A 20657-nucleotide genomic window follows, 5' to 3' on the forward strand; every position below is an offset into this window, starting at 1 on the left:
AAGACAAAACCATTTTCTATCCTGAAGCATTGCAATAAAACCTTGAACCGTTGGATGTGTACAATATTATTGCACGTGTACTATTCAGGAGGTTCGGAGTATTGGGCTTTCTCCAGGAAACCAACCTGCTAGTTTCCCAGAAAATGAAAATATACAACGACGAGCCACAGCGTTATGAGTGAATGTATTCTTTCAGAGTATTTATTTTTCTACAGAGTTTTTACTTTTCTTCCCTTATATTTCAAACTTTTTTATATTCTGCAGATGACGATACAATGTGGAAAAAAAAGTTCAGACGGTGATTGTCGAAGATCTTAATTGATTGAGATCTCAGAATTTTGTAAGGTGGAAAAAAAGCAGTGACGTGGAGGACCGTGAACCAGGGAGCATAAACGAAGATGACGTAACAGATTTGGAGAAGCAAAATATTTCCTATTGATGCCCATTTACAAAATGAACTGAAAATATGTTTTTTTGAATGTTATATTTTAGTACATTTCAGTACATTGAGGCCCTGTAGCTCAGTGGTTAGAGCACTGGTTTAGTAAACCAGGGGTTGTGGGTTTGTATCCCACTGGGGCCTCCACTCCCTGAGAAGGGTTGCGTCAGGAAGGGCATCCGGCGTAACCGGCGTAAAAATTGTGCCAAACGTATATGTGCGTTCATCTCAGATGACACGCTGTGGCATCCCTGAAAGGGACAAGCTGAAAGAAACTTTTAGTTCATTTCAGTACATTGTGTCTTTGCGTTGGTGTGTCAGAAGAATTTTGAAGATGCTGAGGTTCTCAGGTTCTCATTAGAGGGACAGCCAAAGTTGGATGTTTTGGAGACAAGGTTCGAGAAAGCAGACTTTGATGGTTTGGACATGTTCAGAGGCGAGAGAGTGACTATGTTGGCAGAAGGGTGCTGAGGATGGAGCTGCCCGACAAAAGAGCCAGAGGAAGACCAAAGAAAAAGTTGATGGATGTTGTGAGGGAGGACATGAGGACTGTGGGTGTTCGAGAAGAAAATGCACGAGATAGGCTTGGATGGGAAAAGATGACACGCCGTGGCGACCCCTAACGGGACAAGCCGAAAGGATAGAAGAAGATTTAGGTACATTTCAGTCTGCAGCATCTTCACTTCAATCTACTTATATATATTGAGTTATTTTGATACTTGTGTTTATCAACCACTGCTCACTATACCCACATGCATATCTTATTAAAAATGGATAAATTCCCTGAGAGTGTCATTATTAAATTGTTTAATCCAGCTATTGCATTTGACCTCACTGTATTTTGCAAGTGGTTATCGTATTTGTGTCAAAAGTTGGCGGGGATTCATCCACCAGGAACACTGATGGAATTTTTGTGTGTCAAGAGAAATGCAGTGGGATGGGCAAACCGTTTGACTGTAACTACTTGAAAGAGGATCATTCAGCAGTGATGAGATGAAGAGAGGTGGAGGTGGAGTTCATTCTTGCTCACCAAGGCCCACATAGATGACCGGAGTGTTGACACTGTGCCTTTGGGAGCGTCCCCCGCTGCCGCTCGAATTCCCAGTCAGAGGGAAAAAGCTTCCAGTTCGGAAGGCCACGAACTGCAGCTTGCAGTCTGCAGGCGCATCAGAAGGAAACAAAGTAGCAGGCAGGGTCACGGAGGCCACGGCGACTGAACTCTAGAGAAAGGGAACAAAACGAGCTTGAAATTCACAAGCGTGGTTTTAATGCATTGGAATAAATGCACACGAGTGATGCTCAACGCTCACCTTGAGGGGAAAATTGTCCAGAGATGTGTTGTGGGTGCCTGTGCTGCAGCGAAAACGAAGTTGCTGTTCGTGGGTGAACTCCTGCATTTCCATTCCGGCGGTGGCTGTCGAGACGTCACGACGCTCATATGCGGTGCAGGTGATGCCGGTGAAGTGGGCCGGTCGAACCAAGTGGGCTTCCATAGCGATGTTCCTCGACACCTGGACAAACCAAAAACAGAACGAGAGAGTCGTGTTTCAAACGGGTTATGATCTGATACGCAAAGATAGAATGAGATTTTTTTTTTTACAAAGTTCCTACCATGGAGAAGTCCTGAGCGTGGCTGTGCAGCTGAGGCCAGGCCAGAGACTCCAAGGAGCCCACTATGGAGCTGCAGGCTCTCTTCTCTCTCTGGGCCAGAGCAAGGATCTGGTTATCCACCTGCATCAGGTTACTGCCCATCTCTACCAACACCTCTGACAACTGGAGCAAAAACAGACAAACCAAAATATGATTCATGTTCACAATCACTGCGCCGTGACACATTAGTGTGCTGTGAGTGAGCATCATCTGTGCCAATCATCCAATTTCACTTCCATGCTCAGGCGATTATGACATTCATCTTTGGTCATCTATCCACGAGTGACGTGATGTGACAGAATAATTAAATGTCCCTCCGCTAGATTGGAGTAATGCAGCGGTTCCCAAAGTCAACCTGTGCCCGGACCCCCAGTGAGTCGTTGAAAAACCTCCCGGACCCCCAACCTCAACTTTCGCCAATAAATGTAGTGCTGGACATAGCTATGCCATTCTGGTACAAAGAAATACTCAATTTTCGTGGCTGGCGTGCGCTTGCTTTTTATTTTTGCACAATAAATCAAAACGTGGTTCAACACTGGAAAGGGGAACTCTCACATCATGATTAGCTTGCAGACGATTTCGTTTTTTCATCTTCACATCACGGACCCCTGGAAAGACATTTTTCACCCCCTGGGGGTCCGTGGACCCCGCCTTGGGAACCACTGGTGTAATGGTTTATGTTGGAAATACATTCAAGAAATGCTAACGGAATATAAAACCCCAGTTGGGCGCTGAGATCCACAGACTCAAGTCAGCTAGTGGTGGACCCGGGATTTGAATCTGTTCCTCAGAACTTTGTGGCAGATACTCTAACCAGTCACCCACGTACATTTGTGGGTAAGTTGAAGTTTGATTTTTTTGTTGTTGCCAAATTGAATGTAAAATATGAATAACTGCATGCCTTCTTCTGACTTAGCCTTACAGCTATAAACACAATGAGAATCAAATTTCAAAAGCAAAATTAGACGTGACAGCTGCCATCTTTGCACAAGCTGCGCGCGCGTAACAACGATTTCCAACCTCCTGCAGCTGTCTGACGTATTCCATAAACTTCTCCATCATCTGCGCAACATAGAGCACGTCCACCGAGTCGGTGAAGCCCGCCGCCTCCAGGGTGTATGTGCGCACTTGGTGGGCCAGAGTGACAGCGTTTGATGTATTGATGGGCCTCTGCAATAAAAACGTTTGGGGAAACAAATTGGAGTCTGATATTTGACACCCAGGACGCATTGAGCACAAGACCGCAGCCTTTACTGACCAGGATGAAAGTATGCAGGACTCGGGTGATGCCATTTGTGTAGTGACAGTTGGTGTAGTTGCCTTCCTGCCAATTTCCAAAGCGGTCACACAGGCGAGAGGCTTTTTTCTGCTCCACGTCCCCCTCTACAGACAGGGAGGGGTAACGGAGCTGCAGGCAGTACTGATGGGAGGTGATTCCCGCCAGAGTTCTTGGCCACCTGGAGTTCCCCCCCGCCCCAGAGAAGAACGTGACCAACGCACATTTAAACATTCAGCATTAACTCGAACTTACCTGAACTCTCCTCGGTTGTTGACAACTTTATCCTCTGGGCAGAAGGAGGCGCTGTTCTCTAGCACCACTATTTCAACAGAGCGAGATGTGTTTCCTCTCCCGGTTGTAACCACACACTCCCACTCGCCACTGGCCTCCACATGTACGTTGAATAGAATAAGTTCACTGGGTATTAAAGATGCACAACATATGCCGCATTTCAGTGCACATTGTCAAAGAAAACGTGGCCCGAGGGCACTCGTGGCAGTTTTCTTTACCTGGTAACAAAGGTGCAATCATGTACGACATTGCTCTCCAATTGGACACCCTTTTCCGGGTCAGAGGTCACTAGGTGACCGTTGTGATGCCAGTGCAAAGCGGTGACTTTGTCCACCAGGGCAGCAGTACATTGGAACGGCAGTCGATCTCCTTTGAAGACCACCTGACGCTGGGAAGGCAGCAGCGTCAGGGTGTGCAGGTCCAGGGGGCCTTCTGGCACGACAGAGGAGACAATGTCTGAGACTGGCCCATATCGCACCAGATTTCAACCCGAGCGAGCAAATCCTCACCACAGCTCAACTGGCTCTCCCGAAGTCCTCGTAGGGGTTTCCCCCGCAGGCTTCTCGGATAGGCACACAGGGTTTCATCCCCCAGTCGAGCCGAGCTGCTGCGAAAGAAGCCAGGGATCCAGTGCAGCCCACAGTCACATGACAGATATTCTGAGTTGAAGTTCCTGGTGACAAAACGCACGGTCATGAGACACGACTTCATACTCGTGCCGCATTCCCCAAAAACATGCGCGTTAGGTTCATTGAAGACTTCAGTCTGGGTTGAAAATGGATAATTTAATATAATGGTATGTTGTGATGCATTCACCAAAGACTCTTTGATTCTTTGGAATTTGGGCTCGGGGCCAGCATCTATTTGCATTTCCACAGTTCCTGAGAGGATTGCAATACACGACTCCAGAATAGACACGTGTTTACCGTAAGTCGACAATTATTAACGTGACGCCGGGATATTGTGAGGAGGCTGAAAAAGACTCACACAAGCTTAAGCGACGGCAGCTCCTGAAACACGCCCGGATCCAAGGTTGATATGATGTTTCCAGATAAGTTCCTACCCCAAGCACAAATTGGATAAACATATCGGTCGTTTTCCTAAGATGCAGAGAATGCAAGTAGATCGTGGTAGTTTCCTCTTACAATTTCGTGAGATTAGTCAACCCTTGGAACATGTCTGGAGTCAGGCAGCCAATGCGGTTGTTGGAAAGGTCGCTGGAAGAGGGGAAAGACCGAGAAACGCATTTGGTTACTTTTGATCAATGAGATGTGTCTCAGTAAGGGATGAGATCACGGCTCCGTCACGTTATGTTCCTGTGACATCGGATGGAACTACGGTGCACGAAAAGGAAGGCTTTCTTTTGAACTCTGCCTCCGTCATCAATACGTTACCGCTGATCGTTTTTGGACCACTAGACCGCCTGTAAAGTTACGTCAAAATAAGAAAGGTCTGAAGGCTTCACCTCACTTATCTCTACTCCGTGGCTCCATGGAACACCAGTAAATGTTTATCACCGAAAGCAGGGGCCCCTGGCCCGAGTGTGATGTATCACCGCAGCCAGAGAGATGTGCTCTGGTCCTCGTCTGACGCTACCCAGCAGAGCACTGTCCAAAGCATGTCTATCTCCCCCCTGTTTGTTTTGAGAAGCCCCAGACCTTGAAGGGAAAACACAAGCAGGGGGGGCAACGAGGGAAGGCGAGTCACGCGGTGCAGCGCAGATGACAGCGGCACCCGCCAGCGCCTCCGCTGACTAGCGGACCGCCATCTTGTCCTGCGCGGGGAACAGTTCTCGCGGAGATTGATGAGGAGTTGCTTTGTGCTACATGACCAATCATCTGAAATTTGAAGAAGCACTGTTCGATATTGACAACCTTTCTTTTTATTTCGCGAAATTGTAATAATTTATTTCCACCAGTCTATGCACTATATTTCATAAAGTTTCTTTGGCTGTACTGCTTGTAGTATGTGTACACGGGTATTAAATTTTTATGTTCAATCAGTTTTCAGTCTCCATGTGCTGTTTTGTCAATCTTCAGAATCAGTACTGCCGGTAAACGATTTGAGAACTGCAACTGTTTCTTGAACCAATTAATTTTCAAATTTGCTTCAGCAGCTAGCTGGCTCCCAGTAATGGCAGCATTTTTATGCAACATGTAATGTTTTTGTCATATATTACGACCTGTATTAAGTTGTCTGAGTCCAGGTACCAAATTTGCAGTCATGCTGGACAGATTTCCACTAACCCCAAGATGCAAATGGTGGAAAGGAACTACTCAAAAGGTTCACATAGTTTATGTGAACCCTCCAAATAACTTCAAGAATCCAAATTATAATTAGTCAGACTGTGCATAAATGGTGAAAGTTCTACTCTTCTGCTCGTCTCCCTAGGAGTGGCGATCCTCCAAAATCTTAGTGCAAATGGCTCATTGGCTTTGAGAAAAATCCTGTTGTAGGCTCAAGAATGATTTGAAATTTCTGGCATATATAAGCATTTCTGGAAGATAAGTAAAACTTTGTCCTTTGTATGTGGAGTTTGGTGGCCTTGGGGTCATGGCATGGGGCTGCTTTTCTATCTGAGGGCCTGGTGCACATTGCTATCATTTTCACTTCATTATCATTTTCTACACTGCTTATCCAGATTAGGGTCCCAGGTACGAGTCATACATACATCGTGAGCATACATCTTAAGAGGCCTGAGAACCTGAGGACAAACACTGAGAAACATCCTCTGCCTCGTCTTAAGAGTCAAACAGAAATTTGCAGGTCAACCAAATTGAAAGCAGTTCAAATGTGAAGTTTAAACTCTTCTGAGAAAACCAGAGCGCCTTTTTGTTTTCTTTGCATGGCCGACTTGAAGATGGAACACCTTCATAATGACCCTAACATTTGCTCGTGTGAACGGGAATAAGGTGAATCGCATCCACTTACAGTTTCCGCAGCTCAGACAGGCCTTGGAAGGCTCCGGGCATGATGGTGCTGATTAAGTTGTGCTTGAGATCCCTGCGGAGAGAGAACATATCAAATGATATAATAGACGCGGGGGCAATGTTGACACATCTTCGTGGAGACCCTTCACAGGAACGCTTTATAAAACAAAACAAGGGAAAAGCAATGGAGGGATTCTCATGGCCTAACGTGGCTCCTCAAGCAGGACGCAGCAGGGTACGGCGCAGCGATAGGAAACCTTATCCGGCAACCACCTGGGCTTGATGCGAGAAACTGGCCCCTAAAATGACCAGATAAGTCATCTTCTCGATATAGTATTATCTGCTCCGAGTGGCGGATAAATATGAATTCTTTCAGCTGTCTTTGAAGCTCTGATTTCATCCTCCCCACCGCACTTTTCCTCCAGCCGCTTCCCATTCCGCTTCCACACCCATGTGGTAAAGCATTTAGCAAAATCCCCACCCCTCCAATCAACTTTGTCCCGTGTTTGATTTCACGTCCAAGGTTTGTTTTTTTTTTTTTGTTTTTTTGCACTCCTCTGATGGGAGTAGTGAGGGCCAAGCAGGTCAGGAGACTGATAGTTATCTGCAGGACATGGTCAGGGAAAGTTGGAATGTCCTAGTTTTCCCAGCATGACAAATGCCCGTTTTCATCACACTTGCATCAAACGAATTTCTGCGCACACGCGTTAACAGCAGCCTATACAGGATGTGGCTTTTATCTCTTCTATTTCTATCAAGGATGCCACTGCAGTCGAGGCGTCATCAGGGGATTCTCGGTCACAAAATCTGGCTTTCCTCACTTCTCTCAGCAGCGCTGCCTTACGCCATGCGTAACCTCAGAGCTATTTTGATCAAACCGGGAGAGGACGGCGGTTTCTGAAAACAGATTCTGCAAAAAAAAAAAAAAAAAAAAAGGTGTGGTACATCTGGGATTTAAATTTTGCTGGATTATAGATACCAGTTCCAGATATAGCATATATCGTGCAAATGTGACAATCATGTGCAGTGTCTATAAAAAGTTGAAATTTCTAAGCATAATGACATAATTTGCAAATTTGAACCACTGAATATCAGTTGTGCAACATCCTTTCGCTACCGACAAGTCTCTTTCCAAGCTACCCAGAAACTGCAGCTCCGGTGAGGTTGATACATAGGTGATGACTATCGGCGTGCCCTCTTGAGCAGACCCCGACAAGAACTTCACATCTGAGCGGTCTCGATGCTTGACGTCTGACAACAGCTGTCACCAAGTAAGGATAATATCAGACCTAATACACTTCAAAGCTTCATGCGTGCTGAGCAAGAAAATATAAAAGGAGTGCAGTTGCGGCGACAGTATATGGTGCTATGTTTGCTTTCCGACGTTCTGACAGGCTTTCTTCTGCTCGACCAATCGGGCCTCTTATCCGATGGCGCAGGGTAAGAGCTGTGAACAAATAAGTGGTGATTAGCATCAACTCATGAATCCTGAATTTGAGTTTTTGCATCCGAACCACATCAGGCTCAGGTACGGTGAGGGATGCAGGTTAAAGTAAGCCGTTTTAAACTAAAACGAAAAAACATTCATACCGAGACGCAACAGTTAAAACACAAAAGTCAAAACATGCCGGTGTTCTCTCTTGCTATTGAAGTGTGTCTTATGCCCATATTTAGTAATTACTGCATAATTTGTTCTGGAACCAGATGTGTCTTTGAGCGATATCGCGCATCTGTGCGCGTAGGCTAACCTTGCTGAACTGTATACTGGAAACTGTTTAGTAATGCATTGCCAGCTAGAACCGGCTTAGGCAAAAACTCTTTGTCTAGCCGAAAATGCCACAGGTTCGATACCGCCCGTGGTCCGCCTTTCTGACAAGATAAAAGATGTGTGCTTTCTCTGTACCTGTGCACTTATGATCTCCCACAGCCATTGTCTGTAACTCATAGGTGCCCGGAATATTCTGTGAGTAAAAAGCTTCGAAGTCTCCAGCCTTTATTTGGATAACCAACATTCTCACTACCTGAAATGAAACGAACACGCGGAGGAAAAAAACGTCCTCCAAGACTAGTTCAAAAGGTTTTTGCATAACCCAATTGGCTTTTTCATTTGTTGGACTATTATTTTGGATCAGTCCAGGGAGTAACAATGTAACTATGATTCAGGAGTCCTTCAAGACTGCAAATACGAATAGCGACGAGTCAGCACTACTGTACTCTATGAAGACTTCTGAAGATTTCTCCTGGGGCAGCACGGCTAGAGAAGAGCAACAATAATAAACAAAATATTATTGAGCCTTTCCCAATCCTGTTTAAAATAATTGCACAGCACCAAATCAGCACTTTGAAGAGTTTTTAATGACATCTTTTTAGCTACTGACTCGGTTCACTGTGTTGTCCTAGTAATTTTAGGTCTGACTGCCGCTTTTGATACAGTGAACCATGAAATCCTGATTGTTAGTTTGGAGCAGTGGGTGGGCATCAGCGGTCCAGCACTTGAATGGTTCAGGCCCTACCTGTCTCAGCGAACCTTTTGTGTTAGCCTTGCTGACTCTGTTTTATCCACTGCTGCTTTTTCACGTGGGGTGCCAAAGCATTCTGGGCTTGGCCCGCTCTTATTTTCCATCTGTTTCCTTCCACTCGACTCAATTCTTAGGAAGCGCGGTATTTATTTTCATTGCCATACAGATGACAGTTAGATCTATGCCTGCCATAAAAATTCAGACTCCTATTGTGCTAAGCCATTCCTAAAGTGCTTACATGATATTAAGGCCTGGATGTCTCTTTACTTTTTAAATTTTAGTGGAAAAAAAGATCCTGGTCTTTGGTGAAATTTCTTTGAGAGACCCGAGTTGACGTGAGTCCCTTAGCACAGTCCATCGTTAACAACCTGGGTGTAAAAGTGGACACAGATCTTTAAGTTTGACACCCAAATTAAAGCCGTGGTTAAAGCTACTTTTTTTCAGTTAAGGCAGCTAGCGAAAATCAAAATCGGTCCTTCAGAAACAGCACTTTGAAATTGTAATCCAGGCCTTTGAGACCACTGGAGTGGATTATCGCAATCCACTTTACAGTACATGCGGTTTAGTGGATCTTGCTTTGGTCGTCTCCAACCGGTTCAAAATGTTGTGCCGCAAGAAAATATGAGTGTAATGTATATCACCAGTGTTAAAATTCTTTTATTTCCAATTCAAGCCTGGAACGGCCTTCCCCCGCCATCCCTCTCTGAGCTGCTGCACCCCAACATTCCCAGCCGCTCTCTAAGGTCAGCTGACCAGCTGCTCCTGATAGAGCCAAGATCCAAGTCGAAACTTTGAGGTGAAGGACCGTTTGCCGTTGCGGCTCCAAAACTGTGGAATGTTTTGCCATTTCACATCAGTCAACCCTCATCACTGTCTCATTTTAGATCCTCGTTTAAAACTTCATCTTTTTACCCTGGCTTTCAACGTCCATTAGCACGTCTGATTCTTTGTATACTTGTTGTGCGGGTAGTGTATTTTATTTTACGATGATTTTGATCACTTAATGTAATTTCTAGCTCTTTTTTTTGTGCTTTCATCCTTATTTTGTATATTTGCTGTGTTTTCACAGCATTGCGCAGCACTTCGGGAACCTCGTGTTTGTTTAAATAAAGTGTATTGGACCAGATTAAACAATGTTCATGGAGGGCAGCGATAGAATAATAATCAAGACGTGCCGAAGAGCCCAGACGTGTCGAGTTGCGATATAAGAAGCACGGCGTCGGGGACTTGAGTGCTCAACTGACATTGTTTAGGGCCCGGCCCCGGAGGGAACTGGAAAAATGACTGAGGCCGGGGAATGGCCACTCATTATCGCTAGACGAGAATCAGGAATTTCCTGTTCCTGTAATTTTCTTATGGAAAGCCGTCGCAATCCTGAGGCAAAAAAAATCTTTACTGCAATTCTATTTTTCTCCTGTGCTGCAGTTCTATTTACATGTATTTCCTCTTATAAGCGTATCTGTGTGTCAGAAGTATTTTTGGGGGGAAAATACAAAAACAAGCGTTTACTAGTTCCTTGTTTCCTGACAAAGGTCAGAGGAACCATTTTTGTTCCGCGTGTCATTTCCTGTCTGGTTGCCGTCTTAGCGGAGGCCCTCACTCGTTTATTTTTACAGTTTCCTTTTTCTCCTTTTTTTTTTCACAAGCTAGCTTTCCCCCTCAGGGAGGGGGCAGGTGGTTTGGGGGAATTGAGCGCTGAGCAAAATTGTCCGTGTACAGTTCAGACTCCACCTCCTTACTCCTTAACACACTTATTCACAATGGGGTCTCTGTACCGCACCCCCAAACACACTCCTGCCTTTTCCCCCAAAACAGGAAACCAGGATCTGCAGAGCTCTTGTTTTTCTGCTAATTTCCTGCTTTGCTGCCCATTGCCCCTGATTATTTTCTTTCTTTGCTCTGTTCCCCTGAGATTGGACACCTAATCAACCTTTGTCTGTTTTCATCCGAAGACTGATTTCTTTGTGAAAAGTAAAGCAAAATCTAGTAAAACAAAGATGAGCTGCTGTGAATAATATCTTATCTTCTATGTCGGTAATTGAGACAACCGTCAATGGAGATGTGCACAGGAGTAACACTTTTATTTTGTGCAACATTTCCTGAGTCGCTTCTTAGTTTTATAGTCTGCAGCAACAGGAGTGCGATCCTGTCCTGCCAAGAAAAACTTTATAGCTCTCAACATGTTGTTGACTTCATTTTTGGCACTTGGACGGACCAAAGAGGCAGATGATTACCTCTTTAGCGCTTGTTTTGGCTCTATGGGCTCAGCTCGCAGGGAAGGTGCCTGCCATTAGTGATTCTTTGTTGCTGATAAAAGATTTCATGCGACGGGAACACTTTTCGAACAGGGACAGTGGCTTTGGGTCGTATAGAGCTCGTGCACGTGACGTCACCATTTTCACTGCGCCATACTGCCGGTCAAAAAGAGCTGCCAGACAGTGTGGGGGACTTTGAACCGGAGCAGAATATGCACAATGCCGGAGACTTGTTGTGCACGTGGTTGTTACAACAGACGGGACAGATATTCAAAGAGATCATTCTACTGAATACCAGCTGAAAATATCAGAAAATATCAATGGATTTCGGCAATTAAACACGATGGATGGTGCCCAACCAAAATACACACACCCCTGTGTAGCGATCGCTTCATTTCAGGTAGGAAATATTCTTCTCAATCTCAAATTCCCAAAAAGTATTTATAATGCCAAGTTGGCTCATTTGAGAAGAATGCGTTAAAAAACCCCAAAAACAACAGGGAGTCGTCTCCAATGTACACAGAAGCATGTTGCGGCTACACATTAAACTTTGGTAAACCTCTCCCCAACAGACTTTTTTTTTTCCAATATGCATTGTTCTCAAATGAGTCCAATGCGTGTTTAAAAAAAGAAAATAAACCGTCAGTCGCACAGAGGTTTAGTAGGTTAACGTGTGGCCGCAACACGCTTTGTGTACGGAGAAGCCGTCTTTTGTTTTCCCCAATCATGGTTAATGAATGTGAGTTTGTGTAAAACCAGGGGTCATTTATTTAAATATTGGTATTTGTATTGAAAAAAATCCGAGTGCCTCCATCACTATGTGGGATTTATTCTTGATTGAGAACAGATCCAGGAACAAAGTATTTGCATGCGTCCAGACTTTTCTACGCTTTCAAACTCTTCCGTGTAAATCTCGACGACTTACGCACCAGATCCACGTATAGATCCAGTTGTCCAAGACAACCAGAAGTGGGTTAACAGTCCTATATCTTATTGGCAATAAATATGGATCCTCCAAGCAAAGCGTCTCTCATTTCTCCCCGTCCCTTCGTTTATTATCACCTTCTAAATGTTTAATGGTATCGGACAAAACTCTAGTCGTCGTGCTACAAAACGTATTTTCGCTTCGTCTCCAATCGACTTAACATTGAACAATGCTTTGTTTGACCGACATTCCGGCCAGTTACGTGATTTGATGACGTTTCATTTCTCTTCAACAATATGTTGACTTAATATTATCAATACCTGTACCGCGGTGGTTCTCAACTGCATTTTCCTTTCGTTGTAAAGTGGTGACCCACTTTTGTCAAAACTAAGAACAATAAAGATTTTTTGGGGGGTTTGTTTGGAAATAGCCTCTGAAAACGCATGTACAATGTACAATTTTCAGCGCTGTTTCAAATGTTTGACATATTTTAAAAGCATATTGCCAGCCTTGATGCCCTCTAGCTAGAACCCAAGTGGGACCGTATTTGTTTACAGAGTAAACTAGTGACTAAAACACAAGTGGGTAACATTTCCTGTCGCTGACCTAATATGTTCCATGTGGGGAGAAAAATTACATACTAATATTTTAATAGCTGTCCGCGATCCCCCTAAAATGTATCCTTGACCCACTTTTGGCTCCCGACCCACCAGTTTGAGAATCACCGCTCTCGAGACTGTTTTGAATTTGACTACGGAACAAACTGTATTCTGGAAAATCCACCCAACAAAAGTTAAGAGGTCCAAAACCCAGTGATGCGGAGACCTAACGATGACCGTAGAACCAAATTTGGATCGTACTACTATTGATGTAACGCTTTCATAGCAAAAGAAATGAAAGGAGAAAAAAAATGGTACAATATGACACAATATCCACAACAACAAATGAGAGGTTAGGCCTGGCATGATGCGGGAAACATAGAGAAACTGTTTCAGCAAAAATACATTGAAGCTCAAAGCGTTGATACCGTAACCACGTTTACCAGCAAGCGTGTAAAACAGATGTGGCGATATACGTAAAGCATTTGATTTAGTAATTGGCTTATGAGGTGACTCGCTATGTGTTTCAATAAAGCCCCAGAGCCATGGCGGAGCGAGGCTTGTAACACAAACACCCAGCTCCTTCAGTTTATCTGCGAGACACATCTGGAGTCTATCAAGTCCAGCGGCACCCCCCACCCCCTCTCGGTTTCCTCACTCCGCCACGCTTAACCCTTTCCTCACCCGCTCCACCCCTGCACGATAAGCGCGAGGTTACCCAAGGAGGGTGTATCGCCGTAAACGTTCATTTTTTTTCAGCGTGTGGCGTCCGCGGTCCTTTCAGAGTCGCGGTCCGGTGCGAACCCAGACGGGGCGAGACAAAGGGTCTCGTCTCTGAGGTTTTTTTCTTATGTGCTGCTGCCCACCTCTCTTCTTTGTTCCAACTCATCAGCGTCATTCGCTTCGCCTCTGTGGAAATCTCTCGCTAAGGAAAACAACCTCACATTTATTTAAGACAAATTGCAGGGGCACGCGTTCGCTCTCTCCCCCGCTCGCTCCGGCCACCGTACCATCTATAGCCGCCACGGCTACCCCGCCCTTGTGTCAGTTGTTTAAGTTGGACCACTTCCTGACCGCTAAACGCTCAAAAGTCACCCATCTCGCATTTAGCAAATGGCACAACGTGTGCTGACTTTTATCAATAATAAACATAATGTGATAATGGTGCCTCGAGTGTATATGTAAGATGGACGTGGACCAAACCAATCCGGCACGCGAGCTAAATGCTGCATGATGTGCTCTAGCCGAGGAGAGTCCTTTCTGACTCTTGAGCGGAGGAGTCCACGTAATGTTGCCAAGCCCCCCCCCCCCACACCTCCCGAGCCATCAAGCTCATTGCTGCCGTTCGGACCCGTCCGCCGCAGCGTCCTGCTGCTCCCTCATCCATCATCGCGGCTGCCCTCTGCTCTCCCCCAGAAGGCCGAACAGGCCCGGTAATCAGGGCCCCTTTGGACCTTGCCCGCCTGTCCTGCGTGTCCCACGGTGCACCGGGGGCCCAGTTGGACGAGAGCCAGGCGGCTTTGGCCCGCTTTTGCTCATTATTCTCATTACCTCGCCACAAATCAGCCGAGGACGGGCTGCTGGGATCTGTCCGCAACTCATAAAGGTCCCGGCTTGTTAGTGGGCCAGCCGGCATCGGCCCCCCATCAGAAGGTGTTCACGGAGGGTGGACGCGTTGTACTTGTGGAGGCCCGATCGCCTGAACTGCATCTGCACGTCCGCTTTCGATCGACATACTGTACTTTTACACCCGAATCGGAGGATTAACAACAACTGTCAACATGAAAATTCTTAGTGTGTCTGTTCGTTAGGTGGATTTCACAAAAACTAAATGAAATGCCATAGAACTTTTGCAGTCGTGATGAACGATACGTCACACAAATAATCTCATCGGTGTATTCCTAACATCTTGTTCCGTAAACCAGCCTACGGACTGACTAACAAAAGGACAAGATGTGGTTTTCCATGCTATGTCTTGCTCAAGGGCATCTCAACAGCGTTAGGAAAGCAGATATGTTCCCCCCCCCCCCCCCCCCGTTCAAGTCACAATGGAACCGTTCTCCCCGCACCGGAATTTAAAAAAAAAAAAAACGGTTATGTCATCCTCCATCAGCCAGAAAGCGGCTCGCTAACTAACGGGCAGCAAGACCAAACAAACACCCAATAGCAGGCGCCGTGACTTTACCGACGCATTCCTCGGGTTTCCGTGGAAATTTTCCACCATAATCGAAACTGGCTTCGCCCCATTATGAAAGGGTTTTCCTTGAACCGAGACGTAACCCGGTAACATGCAGACGGACGAACGAGCACAATTATGGACTTCTGCTATTATTGTCACTTTTTTTTGTTGCTTTTTTTTTTGTTGTTGTTGTTACTTTGTATCCATCCATGCGTGCATCTGCGTGCGTGCGTGTGTGTGAGTAACCACACTACATATAGCACACTCACTGCCGCTGACGCCAGGTATGATTCAACCCCAAAACGGGAAAAAGAAATGAGGTATCCCGAGGTCCAAATGTAGCTGTTGGACGGCGCGGCTATTTAAAAGAGCTACGAAAACACAGTTGGAAGGCAAAAACAAACAAGGCTAAATTGCTCCACTGCACTTGGGTGGTTTGGCCTGTTATGAAGGCGATCGTGGCTTTTGAGGAGGTTTCGTCGCAATGAAAGGGCTAACTGTGTCGATTTCTGCAGCGTCTGGCCGAGGGCGGCTGAGCTATTCATTTATCCGTCCCGCGAGCGGAGGCGGCGGCGGATCAGATTGCATTCACAATGAATACGTCTGGTGTGAGAGTTGTCTTTAGCAGAGCTATTTCCGACGTTCTGACAAGAACTCTGGGTGCCCACGCGAGGACGCTTGCTCAGAGCACGCAGAACGCTCCCGCGTCGTTCGTCTGGAAGTTCGAGTCCGGTCTGCTTCCTGTCTGCTGGAGAGGTGCCCTTGAGCAAGGCACCTCCAACTCACCCGGCTCAGTGGGCACAGAACTATTTGCGTGTCCCTTCCCTCTTGAATCAAATTAAATTTTTCTTTATTTGCGACATGTAAAAAAATAAAGCAATATGGAAGCAAAAGATTGAACAAAATATTCCGGTATCCAAATGTCATGAGCAAGAATGCACCACGGCCAACAGGGTGCTTGGCCTGGCCACCGCTTTGGGCGGTCTCATCTCTGACGCCCGTCAACGGTCACAGCTGTTTCCCATGCGGCAATGTGATTAGACCAAGTATTTAAGATGGAGTTTTGCCACTGGCATTTGCCAGTTCGTTGCCTCGTCACAGCGATTATGTGCCACCATAGTTTAGTCCCGTCTGAGTTCATGTTTGCAAATTTGCCTCCTAGTCATCAGACCTCGCTTCATGTTTTTGGATTTTGCTTATAGACTGGCGTTGTTGTGCCTCTGCCTTCTCGGACTTCTTACACCGCGTACGACCTCAGCTTTGAATAAAACTACACCTAACCTCATGCCCTCGTCTCGGAGTCCTGCATTTGGGTCCAGCCCCGCACCGTTAGTTCATGGCACTAAAAAAAGAGTAGGAAGGAGTATCTCTCCTTCCTTCCTGATCCTATACGACGTCAATATAGGACGATGATAATATATTAAGTCGGAAATATTAATGTACACACATCCTTATTCCTATACACACTAATACAATAATCCAAATGATTACATCAGTAACAGAAATATTTTTAATTTTAATAATGTGAAAAGAAAACAGATCAACCAAAGCAACCATGAAAAAAAAACCCTACACCTATATATAATATACATACAGCCATAATTACATAATTATAAAATCTAAAAGTATTTATTTTCTCATCTAATAGTGGTGAAAGTGTTGGCCTCACAGTTCTTAAGTCCCGGGTTCAATCCCGGACCCGCCTGTGTGGAATTTGCATGCTCTCCCCGTGCCTGCGTGGGTTTACTCCGGGCAATCCGGTTTCCTCCCACCTCCCAAACAACATGCAACATAAATTGGACACTCTAAATTGTCCCGAGGTGTGATTAGGAGTGCGGCTGTTTTTCTCCATGTGCCCTGTGATTGGCTGGCGACCAGTTCAGGGTGTACCCCGCCTCCTGCCCAAGTGACAGCTGGGTTAGGCTCCAGCACTCCCCGCGGCCCTTGTGAGGATAAGCGGCTAAGAAAATGGATGGATAATAGTGACTAATTATTGCCAAACCATGTCTCTACACTATTAATCCCGATGTGTATGCATGTGCGTGTGTTCGTGCAAGTGTATTTTGTGTTTATATGTGGGGACGTGATGGGTGGGTTCTTATATATTTCTTTCCATTTTAATTTGTCATTTTTTTCTTTTTTTTTCCATCTTTGTAACTTTGAATTCTCCCTTGCACGCTTGCATGTGTGTCATCTGGTTTTCCGCGCGGCGTATACAGCGGCGGGTATGTTAAATTTCCACTTGAGGGATTATAATGGGTAAAATAAATGTTAAAATGTTCTTAAATTGAACGAAGTGTGCGTGTGTGTGTGCGCGCGGCCAGTGAGTGTTTATCTTCTTCTCGTTGGGGAAGTGTTGCCGTGTATTTCCCTGATGTGTGTTTATTCAGCCCTCGTGGGCTTGCCCTTTGATTATAGTACTGACCACATAATATGACTAACTGTTCACTACTGCTCCAAATGACAAGCACATGGAGATGACATACTGGAAGCAATGAGGCGCCCGGAGCGGCCGCGGCAGGTTCATTTGTGCCGAGCAGAAACCGAAGCTGCAGGGAGGAAAAACGTATCGTGACTCCGTCTCTCCGTGGTGAAGGTCGCGTTTTTCACATCGGGCGGCAATTTTCCACCGAATGCAGTGATGAGCGGCGCGGTTCAATTAAAGGCCGAGCGGGCGGACCCTCCGCCGTTATGTGCCGGCCGCTCGGACAGCGGAGGAGTAAAACGAGGCATGCGCAATTTACGCTGTGCGGTATGTCTTCTCACAACGGGCACCCAAATCACCGTCACATGTGCGAGTTACTCTATCAACCTCTTCCAGTCCAGGGAAATCTCCACCCGGATGCCTCCCGCTAGGTTTTAGCGCCGCTGCACTCATAAGGGCCGGCGAGTGGCTGAGCTCGGGTTACTTGACCCGGCGACCCTTCAGCCTGCCGGGGAGCCTTGTCCACACGTACAAAAACAAGCACGTCCAGCTCCTTTTACATTCAAAATGTTTTTTTTTTTCCATATTCACATTCTCCTCCATCTGTTCTTCAACAACATCTTTACAAATGAGGTGACAACTTGGCCGATCTGCAGACGCGAGTAAAAAAAAAAAAAAAAAAAAATCAGCAAATTGGTTTTGCTCTCCACCGGAAAGTGTGCGCAAACAAGATGATTACAACGGCAAATGACCTCTCTTCTTACATTAGTGAGCTGTTTTCTAATCGTCATGGGTGGCAGACCCGAGGGGCATGTGGAACTAATATTCTTTTTATCGTGTGTAGCCCGACTGAGAGAACGTGTTTGTTGTCGGCTACCAGGATGCCGTCACGCTTTACTTCCATTTTCAGTCATTTCAAGCCCTGCGGGAAGAAAACGACTGGACGGGCCGAGATGTTGCTGGTAAACATCAGGCACCTGACCCGAAGAAAAAAAAAATCCTTTTTAGCCATCACAATGTATGATTTTTTTATGAATTTATTTGTGCGAAACAGCTCCAAATAAGTATTTCAACACTTGAGAAAACCAATGTGAATATTTGGTACAGCAGCCTTTGTTTGCAATTACAGAGGTCAAACGTTTCCTGTAGTTGTTCACCAGGTTTGCACACACTGCAGGGGGGATTTTGGCCCACTCCTCCACACAGATCTTCTCAAGATCAGACAGGTTTCTGGGCTGTCGCTGAGAAAAACTGAGTTTTAGCTCCCTCCAAAGATTTTCTATTGGGTTTAGGTCTGGAGACTGGCTAGGCCACGCCAGAACCTTGATATGCTTCTTACAGAGCCACTACTTGGTTTTCCTGGCTGTGTGCTTCGGGTCATTGTCATGTTGAAGGACCCAGCCACGACCCATCTTCAATGCTCTGTTTCCCAAAATCTCACAACACATGTCCGTGGTCATCCTCTCCTTAATACAGTGCAGTCGTCTTGTCCCATGTGCAGAAAAACACCCCCAAGGCATGATGCCACCATCCCCATGCTTCACAGTAGGGATGGTGTTCTTGGGATGGAACTAATCATTCGTCTTCTTCCAAACACAGTGAGTGGAATTATGACCAAAAAGTTCCATTTTGGTCTCATTTGACCACAAAACTTTCTCCCATGACTCCTCTGTATCACCCAAATAGTCATTGGCAATGAATGAACTGAATGAAAATTTTAGACCCTCCATGATTTCCAAGTGGGAGAACTTGCAATATAGCAGGGTGTTCAAATACTCGTTTTTTTTTACTATAACGATTCTTAGTTTAGATTTGAGGTAATATTTTGCCCATTTTCTTCAGGATCTGTTCTGTTTTGTTTTGTTTTGTTTTTATTTCAAAGGAATGTCACCAGTGAAAGGTGAAAATACATCCGAAGCACTCAAGTCAAACATACCCAAAGTCTTACAATCTGGAATTTGGTCAACATTTTGAGGAAAACTATGTCTCGAAGCTCATCACACGAGACCTCGGCGTACCTCACGAGACCTCCGTTCAACGAGCCCTAAAGGATGAACTGAATTTTTAGTTGTCAGTTTTTTCCCCTTTGGCTTTTATACCCATAAAAGGGTTGGCCTCAACCAGGGGGTGTTAAGAGATAAAGCAGCTATGCGGAGAAGACGAATATGCAACCATTTATGGAAGATGTAGCACTTACACAAGTTACGATTGCGCGTGTTATTGTTTTCACGTTTTTAATCTTGTGCGACAATGAAGTGAAACAAATGTGTGGCACTTATGCATATTTATAATATTGCAAAGCTTATGACAAAGGCGTAAAATGATCAACTTCTTGTTTGATGAGTGGAATCTCATAGGAAAAATAATGAAACACAATGACACTATGATGTAAAGCGATGTATGATTATGAAAAAGATATCGTAGATTTGAATAAGGGCTCGGGTCAGGAGGCTCAGTCCACCCGTAGAGGCGACAAGCCAATAAATTCGATTCAAGTAGATTTTCTCTAAAGGTGGCGAAACTGACAGCCTCCCCCGACGAGGGATTTACGTGACTGGCAGTGACTGAGGTGGAACTCCGAGAACCCGTCAGTGGAACTAACGCAGATGGAAGCATCCTACGCGCTGGAACCGAGCCACCCGAGAGACCCTCGGTTCTCATCGCATCCTCGTCTGATTCGCTCCCCGCGGGGCCCCCGAAGCGAAACTGCAGCTCACGCATATGGTGAGCTGCACACGCTTTTACACATGCCACGCTGATTATTGATCAAGATTGATGAGCTACTCACAGCTTCTCCAGGGCATTCAGTCCAAAGAAGGAGCCATTGTTCAGGACTCGGATTTTGTTGTGGCTCAGTATTCTGCAAAAGAAACGCAAAGAAAACGTGATTAATAAATCCAACATTGAGATACATTTTATGCTGCATGCGACAAGGACCGAGCGGCAATTGAGCGTGCAGTTGTTGCTACAATCAGACGTGCTACGGTTCCGATTCACGATCGAAAAGAACGTCGAGATTAGCGGCGCAGTGCTAATCTTGATCATCATTCCGCGTGCGTTTGTACATCGAAAGGAAGTCTGTGCGCGTCGAGCACGTGGAAGCGCCGCCCGTGTTCATTCGGCCTTTTTTCATTTTCTCGCCGGCACGCGGGAGTCTTATCGCCGC

The 20657-nt window shown here is 45.7% G+C and overlaps 1 protein-coding gene and 1 non-coding gene across 10 annotated transcripts in view; one reads left to right on the top strand and one right to left on the bottom strand.

The window, feature by feature from the left end:
* Positions 1–20657, bottom strand: part of adgra2 (adhesion G protein-coupled receptor A2) — a 66421-nt gene that overhangs the window by 5984 nt on the left and 39780 nt on the right. For 6 of the 9 annotated variants that reach the window (XM_061818524.1, XM_061818520.1, XM_061818522.1 and 3 more), the window contains 12 exons: positions 20280–20351; positions 6591–6662; positions 4805–4876; positions 4647–4718; positions 4169–4332; positions 3878–4091; positions 3621–3785; positions 3348–3546; positions 3110–3259; positions 2051–2212; positions 1750–1950; positions 1470–1659 (listed from right to left, as the gene is read on the bottom strand). In XM_061818524.1, coding sequence (XP_061674508.1) covers positions 1470–1659; positions 1750–1950; positions 2051–2212; positions 3110–3259; positions 3348–3546; positions 3621–3785; positions 3878–4091; positions 4169–4332; positions 4647–4718; positions 4805–4876; positions 6591–6662; positions 20280–20351 — 1733 coding nt within the window. Of the gene's footprint in view, positions 1–1469; positions 1660–1749; positions 1951–2050; positions 2213–3109; positions 3260–3347; positions 3547–3620; positions 3786–3877; positions 4092–4168; positions 4333–4646; positions 4719–4804; positions 4877–5124; positions 5145–6590; positions 6663–20279; positions 20352–20556; positions 20625–20657 lie in introns of those variants that run through there. The other 3 variants (XM_061818526.1, XM_061818525.1, XM_061818529.1) reach the window with 3 other exon arrangements.
* trnat-agu (transfer RNA threonine (anticodon AGU)) lies at positions 511–583 on the top strand. The gene has a single exon. It is a non-coding gene; the product is annotated as a tRNA-Thr (tRNA).

This window comes from Syngnathoides biaculeatus, chromosome 4 (genome assembly GCF_019802595.1).
Source record: "Syngnathoides biaculeatus isolate LvHL_M chromosome 4, ASM1980259v1, whole genome shotgun sequence".
NCBI classification, from domain to species: domain Eukaryota; kingdom Metazoa; phylum Chordata; class Actinopteri; order Syngnathiformes; family Syngnathidae; genus Syngnathoides; species Syngnathoides biaculeatus.